Raw genomic sequence first — 16,329 nt, forward strand, 5'->3', positions numbered from 1 at the left:
GATGACCCTAAAACCAGCTAAACAGTTGCCCATGTTCCAAAACATTTTCCAGCTTAATCTGGATTTTCCAGCAGGGAGGAGAAGAAATGCAGATTACATCGATGGTATTATTATCAGTAACCAGAGGCAAATGATGGGATAGGGAGATTAAGGGTATACTTTTAATCTGAGGTATCGGAGTTTCATATTAAAATTAAATACATCTGGTCGTGAGTGACGCAACGGCTGTTAATTTATTAGACGCTTGTTGATCTCGCAGAGTGAACCGCATGAAGAAGAGCCTTTTATTTCCCAGTGATTTGCTTTGTATAAATCCGCTGCTACGGTTTCCCTCTTATTGGTCGAGCCGTATGCTGATTTGAGAGACAGAGACGGTTAGTTTTCTCCCAAACCCCGTCAGTCTGTCAGTGGTCTGGAAATGCCAAAGCGCCTCCTCGCTGCTCACGCGCTCGCTCTCACACAAAGCAGAGGGTTCCGGTGGCGCGAGCTGGAACGATCCACTGATGTCGCTTCTTCGTTTAGGTGCTTAACTGCTCCTTAAAAACGTCGAGGGAATCTCATCCTCCGACGCTGGGCTTTTTTTTTTTTTAGTTTTTGGATTTTTTATTTTTGGTTTGCAGGGTTTAGACGCAGGATTGTTTTGTGATGGGTGGTGGAAGCGAATCACGGATTTCTTCTCTTTTTATGGAGACCAAAGTGAGCAGATATCATACTGTTGAAAGCAAGTTTTATCTTGATAAGAAGCAAATGGTGGAACAGAGGATTCTTTAGGGGCGAAGGATAGTTACTCAAGATAACAACACTTTTCAAACACAGTTTTCTCAACAGAAAAGGGGTTTTCTGGTCCGCTACATTGGATTTTACATTTTGTTTGACTGACGCAGCATCGCTTTGGAGTATCTTATTTGGAGATTTCAGTCCTTTTATTCTACATTTCGGGGAAGAAACTATATCTTTAAACGAATAAACCCGGACGAGACGAAGTTATGGAGATGTCGATGAAATAAAACCTTTATCTCCGGGTCAAATGACCGCTTTCACTCGTTCTCCAATCTAACCACCTTATTTATGACATGGAAAAACGGGGACTCCACAGCGTCCTTTATTATTTCATTCTGAATGCGCCCCTGCTATTCTGTGTAAAAGGTGAGTAAACTTGGGCAGATTTCTAGTCTCTCCCACGTTGCGTATTTACTCAGCGTTACTGCACAGTCTGTTCAGATTCTCCACTTTTTTTCTTCGTTTTTTTATTTTATTAATGCACTGTACTTGGTTAAGTTGAATAGCTTTTTCATGCCAGATCGTTGCATGTTAAGCCTATAATTGAATGAAAAGGTAATAAATTATGGCTACGTGTAGAGAATTGAGCATGATGCTCCCAACTGAACCATAATATTACGCCTACTCAAGTCAGATACAATTTATAACAAAGGTGTTAAAACACACAAAACAAAAATGTTAGTCACATCTTACAGGCCTTTTAGTAGGCTATATCAATTCGATGGATTTATTTTAACCAAACTATCTGTTGTTGTTGATGTGTTTTCTTCATAAGCCACATTTACTGAAGTGCCCAAAGATGTGAGTGTCGGTGAGGGCGAGGACATAGAGATGCCGTGCGCTTTTCGAGCCGTCGGAGTCTCGCCGTTCTCTCTGGAGATTCAATGGTGGTACCTCAAGGAAGCGGCCCCTAAAGAGCTCGCGCACGAACTGCAAATTAGCGCTCCGGCCAACAGAGCCAAGGTAACGGGGATTTCATTGTTTTCAAAGCTGCCTAAACACAGGCATTTTCAGTGGAAGTTCTTATTCGACTAGTAAGAGGACTGCTGTCTGATGGCCGCAGTGGGATGTGGCAGAGCTTTGCGTGCAGATGGATCCCTTGATGAGCGATCCCAACTAAACGCACTGAGGCGATGAGTTATTACTTTACGTCGTTGAATCGAGTTGGGTTGTGTCTGTGGGTGGGCATTTAGAAGGAGGATACGAGCGTGATGTCATGTTTAATAGATAGATAGATAGATAGATAGATAGATAGATAGATAGATAGATAGATAGATAGATAGATAGATAGATAGATAGATAGATAGATAGATAGATAGATAGATAGACAGACAGACAGATAGACAGACAGACAGATAGACAGGGAGACAGACAAACAAAAAACAAATAAATAAATGTGTTTTACCCTGCGATGCATGGTTCATTATGTAGGCTGCAAGAAAGAAAAAAAATCCGAACTTTCAATTACTGACAGACAGACCAACCAAATAAAAAATAAAATCTACTTTTATCGATGAAGTTGAAGGTCTCTTATAGCCTATTGAAAGCGACATGAAACACTAGATGTCAGTTGAACCGTAATGGGAATTCTGATGAAACACGAAAGGGAACTGTTGCTGTCCATGGTGCTACTGCCAATAGTGGGCCTCTCGTTCATTGTTAATTGTATGGACTTTCATAGCTTCAATAAAAGCTGCCCATTGATATTGTGACACGAATAGCCTAATTAAACTACTCTTTCTGGCTACTTATGTCGTTTTGATGTGATCTATTACAGGTTACCCACCGGGACGCCACGAAAATAAGCGTAAGTATAACATTCTGTATTTTACAGTGATTGTATTTTTGATAATAGCATTAGTGCAGGGCTGGCTATGTGATGTTTAGTAGAACCAGAATGTCGCTTGAAGAAAGAAACGAAAATATAAAATAAAAGAAAACACATAATATGTCATTTAAAAAAGATAAACAAAAGAACGCTATATTGTCACGTTCCTTAAATTCTACAGGAGAAGCTATTCAGCTGACATGTTTTATACGAATGATTAATAGGCCTACCATAATAGACGTTTTTAAATTTAGTTAAAAATAATTATATATATATATATATATATATATATATATATATATATATATATATATATATATATATATATATTGCCAATAAATATATAGCCAATAAATATATAGCCAATAAATTGCTTTCAGAGAGGTAAATTGTTTGTTTTTTTAAATCTACAGGTAATTCTACACCTTGGATTAGCTCAAATCCTACTACTCAAGAGTAGTACTTTTGACAGGCTAGCCTGCATGTGAGATGTGAATCTGTAATAAATAAAGTGATAGTAGGCTACTGACAGTCGTCTACTAGCCTAGTTATGTTTGTCAAATGGAGCGTTAGAGACTGTTCCGTGCAAAGTTCTCGAGCGGCATACTGTTGCTATGGTTACCTCCACAGGCAAACGCGATTTCGAAAAGAACTGGGCTTTTTTTTTGGCATGTAAATTTAACATGTAAATGTACTTTTGTATAACAACAATTCGTCCGCCAACCAAACCCTCATATTTTGGACATGTTTTGTTTAATGGTAAATAATATGAAACATAGGCCTAATGGTTAATAAAACTGGGTTGCACCAATCACTGATTCATGTCAACAAAACCTGTTGTCTCTTTGTGAGCAGACGGTGAGGGTCCAGGGCAACGCCATTTCCCACAAGCTCAGCCTATCTGGTGTGCGGAAGGAGGACGAGGGAGTGTATGAATGTCGGGTTTTGGACTTGTACTCTGATGAGACTCAGGAATACAAGGTGCAGGCCACTCTGCGCGTGACACCGCGCGAGGGGATGCTGGCCGAGGAGGCCGTGTCTCACATCCAGAACCGATGGCCACTGAGGAACAGCAACACAGCGACGGGTGGAAGGGCCACTTCTGAACCGGGCCAGGGTCAGGGTAAACCCCGCGTGCCTCCGCCGGTTGGGATGGGACCCGCTCCCTCCTCAACGACTACGACGGGATCTGCAGTCAAGTCGTCTGCTTCGCCTCGGCCAGGCAATTCATCTATCCAGAGACAACAGCACGGATCCGGTGAGTGACAGTGCAACAGCGACACCAAGCGGCTGAGGGAGGAAAAATAATCAAGTGTTTAGTGTTTGGGAGACTTTTTCTTTTTATGGAATTAAATTATGAAGCCAAGTTTAATGTAAAACAAATTAATTTGGAGTTACTATTATGTGGCTCATATTGAATTTCAGAACATTTATTTTTATTAAATTACTGCAAATATACAATCAAGGCCTTAATTCTGATGTTATTTCCATGATATAATTGAGCAGATTCAGCTTTTGACAAACCTCTTTAGAGTGCTGTCTATTTCTGATATACGTTTAAAAAAATGATGATGTGTGTAATGGGAATAGGCAATTAACTTGTATTGAATCTTGTAGGTCCATAAACATTGCCTTTCTATCATGGTGGGACTGGCATTGACTTTTTTGTTTTTATACTGCGCTAATGATATTTTATTTATCTTAGCCCTTAGCCTAACCCTCCCAGAACCGTCTTTGCATTTATATAGATGTTCATCAAGACATCGTTTAGTTTGTTTATTAAGCTGTTTTCCTCATGGGGACATGCGTCTGCCAACCCCCCACCCCCTGCTTTCAGGTTATACTATCACAGTGCGGACATTTGGTTGCCACAATGTTGGAGATTGTTGACCCACGCACACACATCAATGAAGCAGATCACAGAATAATCACATTTGCTGGAAGGTTTAATTTGTCACCCTTCCATATCAAACCTCTGCTCAGGCAGTCCGGGAGAAAATTGTGTGTGTGTGTGTGTGCATGCTTGTGAGAGAATCTTTATGTATTGTGCACTCTAAAAGCGCAATAAAAGCGGTTTGGCAACACTATGTCTATCTTAAGCAGAGGTGGCATTGAGATCTGTCCAGCCTCAGAGCATCAGTCTCGACCCTTCTTGTCTCTTTATGACCGTTGTACAGCGTGACAGAGGAGGTTATCAAGATATCACCTTGTCTCTTTAACTCTGGCCTCAGGGGTCAGGGCCTCTATTTATTGGGGTCTTCATTGGAGATTTAGAGGCTTGGGTGTCTTCTGTCACTGCGGGAGTGAATCCTTCAGACAACGGAGGGTGATTACATCAAGTCTCTAGCTGAGCCAGAGGAGTTTGTTTGTGGCAGGGATGCATTACCCTGCAGTGACTTACCTTGCTGTGGACTATAGACGGATACAGTGAATTCAGAAGAAGTTTACCGTTATAGTGGAGGGTAACAGTCTCATGTCCATGTCAATAGTTGCGTTCTAGGGCTCCAAATGGTGAACAAGAACTGATATCATCATGTTAATCCCATTTTATAACATTTCACTTCTTCTCTTGAGAATGTTAAGTTATATTTTAGATTTTTATAATATATTTAGTTAAACATGTTTGAGAATCAAGCCTGATCAGCAAAGTAATCCTATTATGTGTAACATGAAGTTACATTTAATTTACAGATACTCTACCGTTCAAATGTTTGAGGTTGTTTTTTAAAGAAGTCTCTTGCTCACCAAAGCAGCATTTATAAAAGCAGTATTATTGTGAAATAGTACAGCAACAACAACAAATAGTCCTGATGACAAGGCTGTATTGTCAGCATCATTACTCCAGTCTTAAGTGCACATGGTCCTTTAGAAATCATTATAATATGCTGATTTAGTGCTCAAGAAATGTTTCATTTTATTAACGATGTTGTAAACGGTTGTGCCATTTAAAATTTTTGTTGAAACAAAAGAATCCTTTTTGATTTTTTGGTGAAAATAAAGTTTAAAAGAACAGTATTTTTTTAAAATAGAAATCTTTTGTATAGACTATATATTAATGTTTACTGGCACTTGTGATCAATTTAATGTGTTAAGTAAACATGTAAATTTCTTTGAAAAAAATCTTACTGATCTTACTTATCTGAACAGTGTATAGCCTACCTTTGAGGCTTCGACAAATTTCCCTGTGCAAACAAAATAAAAATGTCAAATATTTAATAGACTAGTAAATTTAGCTTTTTTATGAGATCTTTCTTGATGAAGAAGCTTAAGCAGCGGGATGCATTTGATTATATATAAAACTGTGACGCATGCTCTATTGGGACCATGACAACCGTGTGGATATATACAGTACATCCGTGTGTGTGTGTGTGTGTGTGTGTGTGTGTGTGTGTGTGTGTGTGTGTGTGTGTGTGTGTGTGTGTGTGTGTGTGTGTGTGTGTGTGTGTGTGTGGGAGTGACTGTGTGTGTGTGCCAACATGCATTGCTCAGCCAGCCCTGTCTTTAGTGCAGCCAGACATGGAGGCAGCCATTTGGCGAGCGAGCATGTCGGACATTAAGAGGGCCAGTGCTCTGATCCTCCACGGTATATCATTCCAGGCTTTATCCCTCTATCTCTCTATTTACACGGATACCTCATGCATTATTGTTCTCCCTTAGAATGGGTGAAATTTAGGATTGTAATACAAAATCAATTCACCATATTTATTTGGAGAAAAAAAACAGGAATATGTTTTTGTATAATTAGGTAATTTGCCTTTGCTCGGATATACATGGTTTGAAATCATTAGTGGTTTGGGTCAATGCTAATTTCTCCCTTATTTTACACAACTACAGATCACAAAAGGATTGTGGTGTAAAAAACTATAGTTACATTTATTGTTTAGTTTAAAAATAATTGTAAAAAATATGTTTTAGACTATTTTTGTTTGTGGGATTGTGATGTGTACCTTTGCATTGCATGTGATGGAGAGCCTCTATATTATACTTATGAATGTGGAAAGGGATTTTTAGCCTGTCTCTCTCACAGAGTCAGGGACATTTATTAAAAATCAGCCAACCAATGCTGGTCATGTGTCTGTAAGTGCTTCGGCACATTTAACATTGATAGAAAAAAATCTCAAATTTGTCTTGGCTTTCTCTTTTCCCCCTTTTGGTTAAGAGCTCAGATTTTGTCATTGGAGTGAGAAGGTTAAAGAGTCATCTGCCACATTTGAAGGATTGCACCTTTCAGTTCTGACCACGGTTATCGGCTTCTGAGGACAGAAAGAAAATGCACCCCTCGCTGCTCACACTCACTCTCTTTCTTTCTCACGGACGCACAGTCGCACACCTTCTCTTTTGGAAACATGTATCTGTCACTTTTCCACAATGTCATCTCATTGAGTGGCAGAAACAATTAATATTAAAGGAATGCCACGGACGGGAGCTGATAAGCTTGGCCTTCTACACGCTGTCAGGTGCATCAAATTGCCTCTTGCTGCGTTCACTTCTTTTATTTGTTATTTTTCCCAGCAGGGCTTGGTGGCACGTCTGTCCTTACTGGAAAAAGCAGATTAACTCATTGCACTTTTGAGAATGGATACAGATTCCTAAAAACAAAAAGGTTCATGATTCATGCTCTCTAAGGAACATGTCCTGTCTGATCGCTCTGATTTTTAATTTAGATGCCCATTTCATATTAATATCAGTGCTTTCTGATTGTATAGTTAAGCTTTTTGTGGTTGTCCATGTATATTTTTTTGAATAATCGTAATGCACAAGTTAATTTTAAGATTTTCTCGTACATTTGGCTTTTTGCATCAGAAAGAGGAATGGGGCAGGAGGGAGGGTAAAAGAGGGAGAGTGTAAAAGGGATAGTTCACCAGAAAAAAAAGAGAGAGAATAGTATCATAATTTACTCACCCTCATTGTCATTCCTAACCCTTTATTTCTTGTGAAAAAAGGAAATGTTTTAGCATTCCATACAATGAGAGTAAATGTTTTTGAATATGTTGATCCTTTTGACTTCCTGTGTGTGTGTGTGTGTGTGTGTGTGTGTGTGTGTGTGTGTGTGTGTGTGTGTGTGTGTGTGTGTGTGTGTGTGTGTGTGTGTGTGTGTGTGTGTGTGTGTGTGTGTGTGTGTGTGTGTGTGTGTGTGTGTGTGTGTGTGTGTGTGTGTGTGTGTGACACAACAATGAAAGTCAAACAGGTTTGGATCAACACAAGGGTTTGTAAACAATTTTTTGAAGTCGAGTTGTAGAGAGACAATCCAAGAGCAAATAGTTTGTGAAAGAGAGAAAGAAATACAATAAAGAGAAAAAAGATATGAGAAGAGGAGAAGCACAAACAGGCTTACGCAATGCCTCTACCCACAATGCATCATGCCACCTCAGGTGACCTTGGCGCCCTTGATAAGTTAATATTACTCCAGCTGCACAGCTGTTTTAATCTAGTCTATGTGTGTGTGTGTGTGTGTGTGTGCGTGTGTGTGTTCTCAGAACTCTACGTTCTCTCGACATCTAATGCGCTCCGACATCAATCTGTTATTTTGCGTGTGATAATTATACAAAATGCATGTGTGTCAATCCTGATTGATTTTTTTTACTTTTCAGCTCATTTTTGCCTCCCACATACGTTGCTAACTTAAAACACCTGTCATCATATTGCACCCCCCCCCCCACACACACACACACACACACTCACAAACCCTTCCGAGAGCGAGTGTGAGCGCGAGTGCGGAGGGTTGTGGTGGTGGGTTGATTGCATGCTTTAGGGGGGAAACCCAGTGTTTAGTGCTTCTGGACAGCTTTCACACTTAACTGATGAGCCTCATGCAGCTGCAGGCCCCCCCGCCGCTGACATTTATTCACTGGATAGGTTTGTGCCTTGTCAAGCACTTCAGCGCTCATAGACGAGTGTTAATTGTTTCATCTTTGCTTCTGTCATGTTGGGACACTGTGCTTAGTTGTGTACCTGCTGATTTCACTAGGGAAATCAAGGGAAGCGTTGTCTCAATCTACAATCTTTTGTTTGAAAACATGACTCACATAAACAGAGAGAGAGAGAGAGGGGGGGGGGGGGGGGGGGGTTGGCAGGTAAGCCTGAAGAAAAGCTTCAGAGCATGAATAATAGATATATGATAGCTGGCTAAAATCGGTGTGAAAAGATGTTTAAAATGGGAGGTGACCGAATAAATGGACAATCCAGAGGAAAATTAGAGCGCTTCATGACTCATTGTCAGCTATTTCAATAGTGCAGTGTCTCTCGAGTTTGTATTTAAACCTAATATGGTCATAGTATGTGTTTTATTAGCGCTGAGGACGTCAAATTAAGGGAACGACTAACAACAAAATGGTAGTATTTATTTACACAAATTGCTAACCTTGTTGGAAGTGACTGTTTTCACTTACTCTGCCCGCCATACTGTAGCTCAGACAATCCCTTGAGACAAACAGCGTGTTACTTCTACAGTATTTAGACATGCGTTACAGGTAGCATACTATTTGCACATAGTGCAAACACGATAATGTTTGCTACACAGTATCTGCCACTATTTGCTACTGTAAATGGGATCTTACTTTGTTTTACACTTACACCAATACACTGTCTACTAACCATGTGGAAGCAATTTGTCCATCCACACCAAACACAGAAATAGTAACGAAACACAATCAATCACAAAATAGCCAGGACAGTTCTTTCTGTTTGCACATTTTTATCAGGCCCTGTTTCAACCGGTGTTTGGTGATCCGATTACATTACCGTTTCCATCTGATATTAAATGCTTTTTAAATGAGTCTTCTGTGACCATGCTTTGTTTGGATTTCATTGAGATATCCCCTTCTTATTTCGTCACACTTTACATCACTTTCAGCGTCGAGTACTATAACTAACTATTTGTATATGGCTTACGAACGAGTGGGAAAAGAGGCGAATGAAAAGGATATGGAAGGCAGCTGCACTTTGTCACAACACTTCCGATCACATTTTAAGGTGCAGTCACATTAACAAAATTTTGAGAAAATTTCATGGGTAAAAAAGTCCATTGTCTATTGTCAATAGTGACTAGGCGCTGGCAGTGAGTAGATGGTGCTTCACCGCAGTCAGGGGCGCATTATGATGGATGAGCATTTCCACTACAAATGTGATGTGGTCACATCCACCATGTGGTTTCAGCGACCTGATCAAAATATTTTTGATCCGATTACCACGTGTATTTAATGCTGACCTCTTGTGATCGGATCATGGAAAATGCATAGCTTATTAATATCAGGTGGAAACAGAGCCTGTCTCTCATGACATGCTACAGCTGAAGAACACATCCATATTTGATGTTTACATACAGTACATGTGTAGTGCTTCTTCAGTCCCGTGAATGATGTAGGTGTGGTCACCTAGAGCGACGTCACAGAAATAGAAACCAAGCAACTGACCAAAAGAAGTTGCTTATCATGATAACGGATGGTTAGAACAAAAATTTCTGGTTAAAGTGGATGAGATTTGTGTCATTTGTTGCTTTACCAAGTTGCATCTTGGTTAGGACACAGTGTAAATGTAGTTAGCTGCCAAAACATGCATTAGCCTATATACACCAAAAAAAAAAAAGTTGGATTAACTTAAAAAAGCAAGTTACCTTGTTGCCTTAATTTTTAGTTTGTTGTAATTAAAAAATTTAGTTAATACAATGAAGCAGAATAATAAACAGAAACTCAAAATAGTATGTTCTTCACACATTAGTTTTCGAAGTTGATTTGACAAAATATAAAAAAATGTGAAAACAAATCATGAAGATATTTTTTTACAGTGAGGCTTTAGTCAGATTAGACGGCATTTTGAATGTAACATGGATGTAAACAAGGCAGGCACTGTAACAAGGTCTTCGATCACATTATGTTCAGAACAGCTTTCAAAACTCTTTAATGTTGATTTTTTTTTCTAATGATTTTTTTTTTTTTTTTTGCTCAGAAAGATGTTTCATCAACTGAACAATCTATATGTTGCTAAACAACAGTACAATCAACTTGAATGCGCTTTACTTCTATCCCTCACAGCCTTGTTTCTTTCCTGTCAAAAATTAAAAATATCATTACCCTGACTAAGGTCTTTAACATTTACAGTAACTGATGGTCTGTGTCTTTTAGGTGAAATGGCTAAAACAGGTCAATTGCCAGTATATACAGAATACTGATTGTGTTTGATCAATATTCCCTCTTTTTCAGCCATTCGGGCTTAAATCTTCTTGTTCGCTGAAGCTCTGCTCATGTCCAGAGGGAGCAAGTGTCACCCGCCCTTTTTCATTTCCAGTATCATTGATTGTTTATCATCATGTTTCTTATTTTCCTGTAGGCTTCCTTTGTATGTGAAGATATCATAATTGCACTGCTTTGTACCACGGTTTTGATATTATAATTCATTATAGATCCATTAGCATCTTAAGTACTTGAAACGAGAAATCATTCAAAGGTGTCATCGATTTACTATACCAGCCTCCGCATTCACAGGCATGCTGGGATGGCCAAACATATGCCCGCAGCTTATAAAGCAAGGCTTCGACAATCCATAGTCAATTGGATTTTGAGGTGTGCAGAGTGTGCTGCTGAAACTCTATTATCCCTCAGAGGGAGAGGGACACGGCCTCAGCTCAACAGATATGATCACACCATAACCCTCTAATCCTTCATCTTTAGAGTCCACTGCTTCTGATCCTCCAGTGGGCCCTCAAGGGCCATTATAGCTCTGCGTAAGAACACCTGCTGAGATCAGAAGGGAGAAAAAAAACGCTGATAAAAGCAAAATATGACGCGTGACTTATTTTTGACAAATTCTGTAATGCAGCAAGAACACTGCATTTATAATACTAATGTTACTACCGGTATACGATGACTCATAAGTGGACTGCACATAGATCAGGATGCTTTGCCATCATTAAGACAATCTGCATTGCATCAGGAGAAGCTAATGGAGAATGTCAGGTCATTTGTTCATGGCCCGAGGGCTGGACGGAAGGGAATATTACTGTGAGCTGATACATTTAAGCATTCGTGTCTAGAAAAGAACAGGGTCGGTTAAGAGAATTCTGCTTTTACAGTGACTGGTCCACATGAAAATGTAATCTCAAGGTTGTGGCAAGACCTGAGGCAGGATGCTTCATGTAGCATATAGTTAAAAGAGTGAGAAAAGGGGCAATGGGAACAAATGACCTGGAAATAAATGTTAGAGAATAAATATTCTGCATGAAGTCAGTCAGTCTGCTGAAGACGTGCCTAAATTCACATAGATCTTAAATATCCATACAATTCAATTCACCAAGAGACAATTCACTCCTTTTGACCAGCATTAATTATTAAACAAACAACGTGGGCTTTTTTTTTTTTTTGTGCAAGCATATAATTCACCTTTCACATTTCTACACACCCGAATGAGAACCATAATCCCTCAAAGGTTATAACACATTATTAAAAGTGGCACTGACCTCGATCACTGGGGTGTGTTCATTAAATATGTTATTAAGCGAACAGACAGATTAATGTCCTTTTCTAGAGGGTTAAATGAGGAAGAGGAGGAGATTACCGATGACATGTGAGTAATGAGCTGGACGCAGAAGCCCTCTGCGTCGATGGTGACTGTAATTATTTCCACAGCAGTCAGGGTCATGACTTTGCCATTTTAGCTGATTTGCACGTCTGTTCGTGTATTCACTTACCCTTGTTTAGTCTAATCTCTTGTGTATCTATCATGTCCCTTGGTAAGAGATTTTCATTGCGTGCAGAGTGACAATTTGAAGGACGATCCTCTGGTTTCAGAAAATGTGTGACCCACAATAGCTCCAATATATCAGGGTTTTATAGTTGTGCCTGTTATGTATTAGAAATACTAATACAAAGTATAAAGAGGAAAAGCTGAACGTTGAGTCAAATCAAGAGTAAGCTAAGCCCTGCTGTAATGTTTGACTTTGCAGAAAGAGCATGAAATTGAACCTCATCGTCCCTCCAACGGCCTTGAACCAACTAAACCAACCATGCACGAGTACAACACCATCCTCTTCCCTCTGCAATAATGATGATCGAAGAGAAGAAGCAAAATAAACGTGGGTTCATAAGACATATGGACACGCTCCAGGAGCCCACTGTAAGACATGCTCCTAGAGCTTGTGGGATGTCGTGCTAGCGTGACGTGCGCGTTGCTCCTGTCACGAAGCAGCCTGGCACACCATGCTAATCTGCTTGGGGATGATGGGAGAGTAAGAGTAAAGGAGCGTCGTGAGAAATGGCCATGGGAAAAATCAGAACTGCAGAAAACATACGGCCGCTTCACACTCTAAAAGCCAGCAGCGCTGCAGCCCCGTTGAGCAATTAATCATTACTAGTGTGTTTATGTTGTGTGAGAATGTGCGTACATCTCTATATTGGAGGGATGTGTGATCTAAATGCATCCTTCTGGCATTTTCTTGTGTGTTTGTATAAGTGCGTATAAGTGTCACAATCGGTTTCTGTGTTCTGCTGTGCCGTTGTTGGCTAGCACTCAAAAGGGCCGCGGGCTGCTGTTTTGCTGTCAGTCACAGAGAGGATATGTCATGTAGTTTCCACACGAGGGCAAGTAGCTTACATGGAGGCCCTATAGGGATATTATCTCCATGTTAGGAGCGCCTTGTTTTTTCAACATCTCCAGCAGAGCTGACTGCATTACGGTCTTGTAAAATGAGATTGTCAACTTCGATGTAGGAATGAGGCGATAACAGGAAAACGGTTGTGCAGTTGTTATGAAAGAGCCATTTGAAGGACTTTAATGATGTGAAATATGGCCCACATGCTAAATCATCAGACCAAAAGCAATGAAGATGCTCTGTTTGTCAAACTAATGCTAATGTTCTTGGTAAATTAATGTTTAAAGAAAAGCTGATGATATTAATTGTATATTGTGACAGTGCAAGTGATCTAACAGACATTTCTGTCTCTCTCGCTGACATTTGCAGGTTCCGGAAACATGGCAGCCACTGAGCCACTCCTTTACATCACTCTGCTGATCCTGCATAAGCTCCTCCCCTTCCTGTTTGCCTACTAAGAGACCACAGCCAAACAACTCGCAATGATTTCACTTTATGTACCAAACAACAAAGGGAAAATATAACTATGTATCTATAAATATATATATATAAATATATCTACCATTATGGCACTTCACAAAGAGGGATGGGATATGACTTTGAGGAAAATAAAAATATCAGAATAATAATGAGAAGGCCATTTTCTTTTCTGGGACTTGTGTAGAAGATCTGTCTCAGATTTGGATGTAAAATGGATTCTATATGAAGCATGATGAAAAAAACAAAAACAAAAAAAATAAAAAGGAGTCTATGTGAATTTAGAGCTTCACAACTGTGTCACACACTCAACTGACATCCATAAACGCTTGCCTTGCCAAATGCATGGCTCTCTTAATTTATTTTATTTTTTTTCAATGATTAATTAAGGTCTTTTTGTTTGTTTTCCAGTTCACTACGGTTTTTATTTTAGCATTGTTCTTATTGGAGTATCTGATGTTGAATCATAAATGACTTAGTCTTTTGAGATTGCATTGTTTTTATTGTTGTTGTTTTTATTTGTGTTTTTTTTAAATAATTTTATCAAGGTTTTTTTTCAAGATTTTTTTTTTTTTTTTTTTTTTTTTTTTTTTTGCATGAACTGGTCAGCGGTCTCATTTTTTCATTTCATAAATGTGAAAGAAGGCACTCTCTCATGTCAGTTCTTTCTACAAGACTGTGTGTAATACTGTGTATTCTGTTCCCTCACATCTGACTTCTTGAGTTCTCGAGCATTGTTTGTCTCATAATGTATAAAAATGCAACCATATATATTTTGATCAAATAAGGCACATGTTACCATAGTGGTTGTTAGTCACCTCTAATAATGTTTATTTTTATTAAAGGTATGGTGGTCAAGATAAGACATTCATTTATAAAATTTAAAAAAGAAAAGAAAAAAACATTGGTATGTTGCCAACACAGTTGAAATAAAAGTTGTTTCTTTAAATAAATAAAAAAACCTGTTTTTGTTTTGTTCAGGTGCGCAAGCACTAGGCAGCTGCATGACGGTAGAGTCTCGGCTAAACACTACAGCGTCCCACGGGTGTCATGAACTGTAATGTATTCTTCACAATAGGATAGGCCCAAATCCAGCTGAAAAACACATTACTCTCGCAAGCATCACCAACTGAGCACAGCTGCCGTACAACTCACGGTTCATTTCATTAGTCAAATGCACGTCACCCCGTCAAATAACTCTTAACTCTGCTGCTGTCTTCACTAAACCCTGCCTCACTCTCTTCCGCTCTACCTAAACACATCCCCTGATGAATGGCAGAGGCATTGTTCCTTGCTAAAACACTGCATTCTATTGTCTTAATGGAAGCCTGCGAGGCATCACATAACAAACCAGACTCTCACTGACTTAGACATTCATTGTGTTTATCGCCTTCAAGTAACTGACTTTCACTCACTTTGAATTTAACATGCATAATGAAAAGTCATCTTCCTTTCAATGGAATAAATAACAGTTTATACAAACACAAATGGATCTTACGGGTAAAAAACGAGAGCAGCAAGCGAGTATCCACCACAACATTAGCATTTTTCTTTTTTAAGCAGAATGAGCCAGGTGGCTTTTATTCTTCTTGGTGAAGGTCTCTTCTTCCCATCAAATTAATGAGTGTTTGACATGGCCATTTATATGTGTTGCATAACAAGACCCTGAGTGCTTTCCCCACCGCTGTAAATCATCCCTCGTTCAAATAAACTAACACAGCTCACTCTTATTTTCTGTTGTGCTTCCTCCTAAAATTCACTTCTGAAGGAAACATCAGGGACAGGCCGCAGAAATCCCGATGGGGATTGGATGCAAATGCACTCATGCAAATAACTCGTGTAAGACACAAATATAGGGATTTTATTGCTTTGTCATTGATTAATTTTTCATTTTCATTTTCATACTTTGTCATTGATTCATTTATCTGGCTGTCAATGAGATGGTTAGAATGACAATGACACAGAGGCTTGAAGATGTATATGTGGTTGCTCTTTTAAAGCTCAGATCACCTTAACTTTGTTTCAAATATTGAATCAAATGATTTCTTAGGAAAAATTAAATGAGACAATTACTGACACGCGTAGAGCTATACAATTAAGGTGAATAGAACATTTAAGATGATTTGGTTTGGTTTTGATGGAAAGATCAGAAATGTTTACATTAATATTAAAGTTTTACACAAAAAAAAAGGTTCCCACTTATTAGGTGTCTTTAACTTTAATATTAATGTAAACATTTCTGATCTTTCTTTCAAAAAAGAAAGATCAGGGCCTGGTTCCCCAAAAGGTTCTTATCGCTAAGTAGTTCTTAACCTATTCCTTAACCTCTCTCTTAACGTCATGGCACGATTCCTAAAACGTTCGTGCGCTAAGTATATCTTCTGTAAGTCACACTTTCGTAAGGTTGGTCTGGACCATTCGTAAGCTCTCTCTTGTGGCTCAACAATGATTTTATGTTATGGACATTTTAAAACTAATAATAAAATATGTTCGCAATGGATACAGGCCTATTTATGAAGTTGACTTTATTTGGTATCAGAACTAATATGATGGTAATTAGCCTAGGCTATTTCGTAATGTCATTAAAGCGTTTAAATTGGCAATCACTTTTGATAATTAAAATCTGGCAAACAATTTGTCTCTAAATGGCTAAGATCTATAA

General features: G+C 39.0%; 1 protein-coding gene across 1 annotated transcript; it reads left to right on the plus strand.

The window, feature by feature from the left end:
• The first annotated feature begins 223 nt into the window (after positions 1-223).
• vstm2b (V-set and transmembrane domain containing 2B) lies at positions 224-14,613 on the plus strand. Its single transcript, XM_079601262.1, has 5 exons — positions 224-1,146; positions 1,556-1,743; positions 2,558-2,587; positions 3,464-3,866; positions 13,560-14,613. Exons 1-5 carry the CDS (start codon positions 1,074-1,076, stop codon positions 13,646-13,648), a joined length of 783 nt encoding a protein of 260 aa, XP_079457388.1. The 5' UTR covers positions 224-1,073; the 3' UTR covers positions 13,649-14,613.
• The last annotated feature ends 1,716 nt before the right edge of the window (positions 14,614-16,329 follow it).

This window comes from Phoxinus phoxinus, assembly GCF_949152265.1.
Source record: "Phoxinus phoxinus genome assembly, chromosome: 2".
Classification (NCBI taxonomy): domain Eukaryota; kingdom Metazoa; phylum Chordata; class Actinopteri; order Cypriniformes; family Leuciscidae; genus Phoxinus; species Phoxinus phoxinus.